We start from the raw sequence: 7,399 nt of genomic DNA on the forward strand, positions 1-7,399 counted from the left end.
AAAAAAAAACACGCACAAACAAAAAATGGCAACACGGCCATGTTGAAGTCCATCATATGAAACGGCAAAGGCTGTACAACCGTTCATCTTCAGCTCCCCTTACACATGACAGACTTTCATTTTCTGTCATTAGACCTGGAGCGGCTGTAAGAAAAGGAGAAAAAAACATTGTTAATTACTGAGCAAGCTGCCCCTGAATCATCACCAGCAGTGCAAGCTTCAACTACAGGATGTGTGTGTGCAGCACTGCTCTTAGTGGTGAACTGACATCTAGAGAAGTTGATCTGAAAATATGAAATGCAGCCCATGTACTTTAGGGAACCCACTGTCAGGTGCATGTACGCGTCATCCAACCTACAGCCTGTGATGCTACTGCAAGGCAATTCTACACACACGCAATAGTTACAAAGGCTTATGTAGCTTGTTATGCTAACGTAGCAACAGCAAACTTTGGGCTGCACGCTGAGATGCGCAGCAGCGTCACCGCAAACTCTCTGTGACTTGGGGAGATGATGAAATGTACGTCGCACTGACCCTTGTGTACTTGCGCAGTAAGTGTGTTACAGTGTTGGCATGTTGTGTGCTAATGCTCTTTAGACAACATCAGCATGATTATGAGCAGGTTCAAGAGAAAGTAGAGCAACAAACCAAACGCTGAGCCAACTGTACGGGAAGCTTTTCACAGGCTCAGAAAATGACAAAAACTCACATCAAAGTCCTCACAAGGAAACTAAACGAGTGAGTTTCAAAGCACAGTGTTGGCTGCTTGTTTTAAATAACTGAAAGCCAAATTAAACTTTTTTTTTGTACTGTTAATGTTTCTTTTATATATTAAATACAACTACTTACATTGTTGTTATCTTATCAAACAACTGGGCAATGCAGTGAAAATGATTTGCCAACATTTAAAAACAAAAAACACAACATAGTTACATACACACCACTGTTATTGTTTGTTTTTTAAAACCTGACAGCTTCAATTTTTTTTTCCAGATAAAAGAGTTGACAGAAATACATTAGTTTTTTTTAAATATTTTTTAACTGGGGTATTAGATTGGTATTGAGGATTTCAGTGGTACAGCACCAACAATCTACAATAGCTTGGAAATCATATTTCACATGAAATGATCACACATCTCCGAGGACAGAAACGATCTTTAAAAAGCTCCACAGGTGTCAGTTACCTCCTTGATCGGGAGAAAGACCTCGAAGGTTTGTGGTTCCTGTCCCTGGAGATGGACCTGTCTCTCCTCCTGTCTCTGGAGAAAGACCTGAAAAAGCCAAACCCATGACATTAACATCATTTACTGTCAAAAAATAAAATAAAAACACAGCTCTGACCAACTGTTTCATATCCAATCAAGTGCATGAAATTTCATGCACAAAGTAATTATACACAATATGCATCTCCTAAACATGTGCCCACAAATGATTTATTATGATATAAATCCAATAACAGCACCAGAAGCCTCTAAAACGGTCAAAGTGGAACAAACATCCCTCAAACACATTTTCAATAAAAACCATCATTTTAACTTATCGTAAAGCTAAGGTCTGCTGTAATACACCGCCTGTGTTTTAGCTAGGTGTACTCAATAAACAGACAACTCTGAAGTTTTGGGATTGAGTTCATTTGCTTCTTCTTCGTATGGAGGACGATCTGAAAGCTGACGTACCTGCTACGGCTGCGGCTGAAGCTCCGCCTGCGTGGAGATCTGCGCGGGGAAAACACAAAGATTGTTAGGAACAAAGACAGATGCCTTGATCACCCTGTAGAGTTCCACATTATTTTACTCCTTTTAGTTTATTACACTGGGCCCCTTCAGCACAGCCCTTTGTCTATCTTAGTTACTCAAAATGTAAGTAAGACTTTGTGTTCTTCCAGGGAAAAAAAAAAATATTGTCTCGATTGGAGCAACAGAGCTCACTGGCAATGGACCGAGCGCATAAAGACGGCAGGCGCTTAGGAATCACCCCTCGCCTATCCCACAGTACCATGCACGTCTATGAATGAATTCTACTACAGTTCATAATTTGAAGCGGTAGATAAGTGTGTGCGTGTCCTACAATTAATATATAGAAAGATGCTAATTCTCACAGAAAATCAAAGTAAGCTAATTAGCAGCATTTCCCCTCTTAGAAGATTAAGCATTGTACTGTGAGCTGGCCCTAGTGTGAGGAATTCAAATGAACACACAGGGGCCACCGTCTGTATGACACCGGTCCAGTGCACTTAAAGGAGAACATAGAGAAATCAAAAGCCAAATAAAATCCAAAATGTTTCTCCATAGGAAATAAGTTTTGAGAAACAACCAAACTAAGGGCTCTTAAGACCAGCACAAAAAATATTTGATATTCATAGGGGGGTTGAGAAGAGTTTGGATTGGTGTGACTAAAAATTCTGCTCAGAGCCCCGAGACATACCAGATGATTATCTATCAGCGAAATCTCTGGACACATCAAGTTCCAGATATTTGATGCTGAACCCATCCCTTTTGAAACAAGGACTACAGAAATGGTGGACGACAAAATGACAAACTTATGAATCAAATAATAAAAAAGAACAACCTTTTCAAACCAGCTGTCTCTTCACTTTCAAAACTGTAATCAGCAGTGTACTGAATGAAGCAGGAAAACTTACTAGTATTTTTGGTTTTCAACAAGCTAGATATGACGAAAGGGAGGCAGACTGTCGGCCGGGTGGGTAGAATTGGCTGAATAGGACTGGCCAGATGCTGCAAGGTGATTAGGTGGCAGGCAGATGGGGGCTGGCTGTGGCTTTTTTCCTGCTTTAATTGGTTAGCCGAAGGCTGCTGCTGGTAGGTTGTAGACATTTGGGAACGTAATACGCTGATTGGTCGGGAATGTGAGGTGGGCCGCTGCCGTTTGGGTTAAGGCTGAAGGAGGAGGAGGTTGAGAACGGCATGCTGAGGAACCAATGGGCTGGTGCAACCTGACGACTGGCCATGCCTGGGTCATGTGACAGCACCAGCCAAGCTGATTTGGGCACGATGATCAGCAGTCACATGATGCTGAAAGAGGACTAGTTGATTGACTCAGAGGGTGGTGAGAAGAGGCATGGTGGTGGCTCTGCAACGGGTTTCATTCTTATTAATATAGATGAAAAATAAAAAGCATCCTCAAACAAAAAGAAAAAATTGCATTACATTTGGCACTTTCATCCCCCCCAAATTTTAAACAGGTTATACTTTTTCCAACATAGGAACTGTCTAAACCTGTTCCACATACCTATTTCGCCATTGCAAAGCAATTTAAATGCAGAAACTTTGAGAGTGCACAAAAAAATGTACACCTCAAAAGAAGCATTAGTGCCTAAAGCAAAAGTAAGGTCTTGCAGGCCATATTTTAGATGCATTTTGCAATAGAAAGACATCCCTTCATAACCTAGCATAAAGTCCTATGCCCACGTTATATTTAAACATGTAGTTATGAATGCTTATCTGTTTGTCTCCTTGCATAAAATGATCAATAATGTCAATGAAGATGAAACTGCAAGCCTTAGACATTGCAACAGTCACAAATGTATAATCAGCAGAAAGGTCACAAACACTAGTAATGCCTAGACTGGAAAACCATAAGCAATTACCAGGAACTATACTGTGGGTAAGAGAGTTGAATCAGTAAGTTACAAAACCGTATTAAAATACAAAACAAACTGAATACTGTATCTGCAGGCCACGGTCAAACAATAACATGTAGGTCACCTTCGCCTGGGTGGAGGGCTACGACGCCTGTAGTCATCTCGGTCTCGAGGACGCCTGCTCCACGAAGGAGGAGCACCGCGAGTGCGGCTCCGCTTCTCACCATTGGACAGCTCCACTCGCACCCGGCACCCGCACAGTGTCCTACAAAACAGCAAGACATCACAAACCCTTGAAGCTATGGCAAGACAAATTGCATTACTCTTCTATCAGCTGCTTTACATCAAAATCAGTTCAGCTCGCTGTTTACCTGCCATCGAGCTCACGCACTGCATCAGTTGCATCTCTGGGATCTTCAAATTCTACAAAGGCGAAGCCTGGGGGGTTCCTGGCCACCCAGACGCTGCGGAGAGGACCATAGTAGCCAAACGCCCTCTCTAGCTCCGTCTTGTTCCCATTGTTGCCCAGGTTCCCAACATAGACCTTGCAGTCAAGAGGACAGTCACGATGCATGACTATCTGGAAACGATGGACAAGGGTAGAGACGTTATTATTAATTATGCAGAAACTTCAAACCCAGCGTTAAGACAGACTATTCATAGGCTCAACAATAACTAAACGGGTGAAAGTCCATGTGCACCATTGATGTTTTTTTTTTTTATTTCAATTTTTTTTTAATAACAATCCTGAACCTGTAGTTTAAACTAAGCTGTAAAGTGGAAAACCATTTTATGACTTTATACTGTTTTTATAGTTCACGCGGATTGATCTTTCATAATACATGTTCCCGGTTAAATTTTCGACGTTTGAATGAGCTCAAATGGATTTAGCGGTTCTGACGTTATTTTAAAAACTGACTTTATTAACCCACAAACCACAATTACAACATGTTCCTTTCAATGGTTGGCAACCCGAAGACGCATGGCCTACTTTTCTGTTGGATTCGCCGCCTATGCTAACGTTAGCTTAACCGGAAAAATGCTGTGCACGTTTGCTAAACCTAAACCCCGATCATGTAGAATTAATATTCAGCGCAACTTATCGATTTACCTAATATATATGCTCCCTAGTGAATGTGTAGTTTCTTGTAAAACATTAAATAGTGCTTCAGTTTTACTCCGCGGCGATAGCTCATATGTATGAAAGGATTGCTAAAATGGCTGTCGCCTGCTCGAGGCCTACCGTGCGGCGGCGGCGGCGGGACTCGGCTAACACACAGAAATCCTACCGCACAATGAACTGGTGCGATGCAATAAAACGGCTAGTCGGCCCAAACACGATATTTTGTCAACGGTACAGTACGACACACTATGATGCATTTTGTACAAACTCTACCGTGTTTGGTGCAGCTCACAGCTCAGAAAATCGGCGCTCGTCCCGCTGGTTTGTTCCACTCGGTCGTCGATGGAAAATGGCGTGACGGGAAATACGTTTGTTCGTTGGGTGAGCAGGATGTCGCTACGGGAGGGGCGGGGCTAGCTAGTATTGTGCTCGTCACACAAAAACTCCCTCCTGACTGTATATATAATATAGTTTTCAAAATAAATACTTTATATTGCAGGAATCTAAACGTTTCTGATTTAGTATGATGAACTATTTATTTTTTTTCGGTGTTGTGTTGAGAGCGTTGAACCAGGAAGCGGTAACGAATACCCGGAGCTGCAATACCACATGTGGCCACACAGTGTAAGTCAATGTAGATGTGGCGCTGTTTCCAAATTTTTCATAAAGCAGCTGCTGCGTTTGTTTTTTGTTTTTTTGTTCTTCCCTCAGTCAACCTTTATTGAACAATACAGTATATAATGTACAATCCATTGAACAAAAGTAAACACAAAGAAACGGAACAAAGTCCAAATTAATGAATAATCTCGATACAATTAACAAAATACAAAGACAAAGAAACTAGGCAAACAGAAACTGAAAATCTTTTGGATAGTGACATCACAGTTATGCATATAAAAACTGACCTAAAGTTAGTTGAAGATTGATAGTTTTTCAGTTTACAGATTTTGAAAAACCGAAGCCGTAAACATGCACATACACACACAAAACAGCTCAAGTTCATGAAAGCCAATTATCTGTAACAAAGCTTAAAAACAAAATCTTTCGAACATGTGTCTAACCTCAATCTGCTCAACGTTTACAGTTTCACAGTACTTTGAGATCTTAGTTTTAAAACCCTGATAAGATAAGATAAGATCAACTTTATTGATTCCTCACTGGGGAAATTTACAGATCATTCTGTCACAGCAGCTCCAGTTCGTCCCATAATTTTGCATATAAAAGCAATGAGACTAAAAGCGCCGAAAGCAGACGTGTAACATGAGGTGGAAGATAAAAAATACAGATACTGATAATCGAGCCAAGTGCTTTTTTGGGTTTTCACCTCACATCCATGAGCAATAGCTACTTGTGTGTCTCCCAGGGCTGAAGGTGTGCCAGGTAAGAACAATCAACTCAGGATCAAGGATGACCTATGTGACCTCTACCCATCCTATCACAGCCTGAATGTCACCAACTATCTCATCTCAGCCAGTCTAACTCTGTTTCTGTTTTTTCATTCTTTTGTTTCACATCTGCTTCTTTTCAGTTTGCTGCACCTGACAGCAACACATTTTTTTTACTCATGCACCTCAGATAAACAATAAAATCTGCTTTGCTTTCAGATTGTTTTAAGGTAGTTAACTTCCATTCATCCATCTTTAATACTTCTTTATCTGGAGCCTACCACGGCATACAATGCACCCTCTTCAGTCGGGTTTTACACAGATGGTTGCACACCACGCTCTCAACTCCTTTCAAGCTCTGCAGAGATGGTTGAGTGAGCAAGAAGGCTTAAATTGCACAGAGCAGCAGCCATGTGTGAATGTCACTGAAACAAGGGCAATCAGACATTTTTACTGGAACGAAAAGTACTAAAACTATACTGTTAAGACAGTAAAATGGAACATGGTTGCTGAAGTGAGGATTCGTACGTGCCTCATGTTGCATTTGCACAACAGGGAGCTGATAGATATGAATCTGTAACTTGTATCCCAATCACATATACACCAGTCTAACAGTGTCTTTAATCCTGGAAACGAGACACTTCAAGCTGTGAGAATGCATGTTAAAAATCACTTGATTTGTGAGATATTAATGGATGCTCTTACATGTAATACACAAGGTAAATGAATGCATTTTCCACAGTTGACAAAGTACAACTATTTTCCTTTTTCTTTATTACAATTACAAATTTTCCAGAATCTGTTTGAGTGATGGACATCTTTACAAAAGAATAAGGGCCAGTAAGTCATGGATTGTTATTGGGGAGACGCATTTACACATGTGTGTACCTAGGTTCATTAAGTGCATGCTTCAGTGGGTAAACATGCAGGCACACACTCCTCAGACTGTGACCCGCTGTAGTGCAGGCAGTGCTTAAATGCAGGTTATCACGCTGACCATTCATATCACAAGTTTTTTGTTTTATTTTCTCCATTTTTTTTAATTTGTATTTTTTTTTTTGCTTTACTTTCTCTATTTTTTTATTTGTCTCTTTGCTTTTTTTCTCCTCTATGATCTTGTCTTGTTTTCTTTTCCTTTCAAATTATTTTGCCACTTGTATTTATCTAAATAATTAAATCATATGTACTGTTAATTATTTTATTGGCATCTTTGTGTTTCTACAAGTATAGGGTGGGTTGCCAGGGGATAAGGGGCAGATAATACAGTCAATATCACTGATTAAATTGAAA

At 40.5% G+C, this 7,399-nt stretch overlaps 1 protein-coding gene across 2 annotated transcripts; it reads right to left on the reverse strand.

Annotated features, from left to right (window-relative positions):
- Positions 1 to 6: 6 nt before the first annotated feature.
- On the reverse strand, positions 7 to 5,085 carry srsf3b (serine and arginine rich splicing factor 3b). Of its 2 annotated transcripts, none has more exons than XM_008289406.1 (6): positions 4,998 to 5,085; positions 3,973 to 4,177; positions 3,726 to 3,866; positions 1,677 to 1,715; positions 1,185 to 1,271; positions 7 to 144 (listed from the first exon to the last, which is right to left on the reverse strand). In XM_008289406.1, exons 2-6 carry the CDS (start codon positions 4,173 to 4,175, stop codon positions 117 to 119), a joined length of 498 nt encoding a protein of 165 aa, XP_008287628.1. In that variant the 5' UTR covers positions 4,176 to 4,177; positions 4,998 to 5,085; the 3' UTR covers positions 7 to 116. The 2 variants fall into 2 exon arrangements, with proteins under 2 accessions (XP_008287628.1, XP_008287627.1); XM_008289405.1 differs by having other exon boundaries at positions 3,973 to 4,181.
- Between the last annotated feature and the right edge of the window lie 2,314 nt (positions 5,086 to 7,399).

Source organism: Stegastes partitus, unplaced genomic scaffold (genome assembly GCF_000690725.1).
Source record: "Stegastes partitus isolate 25-593 unplaced genomic scaffold, Stegastes_partitus-1.0.2 Scaffold614, whole genome shotgun sequence".
Classification (NCBI taxonomy): Eukaryota; Metazoa; Chordata; class Actinopteri; family Pomacentridae; genus Stegastes; species Stegastes partitus.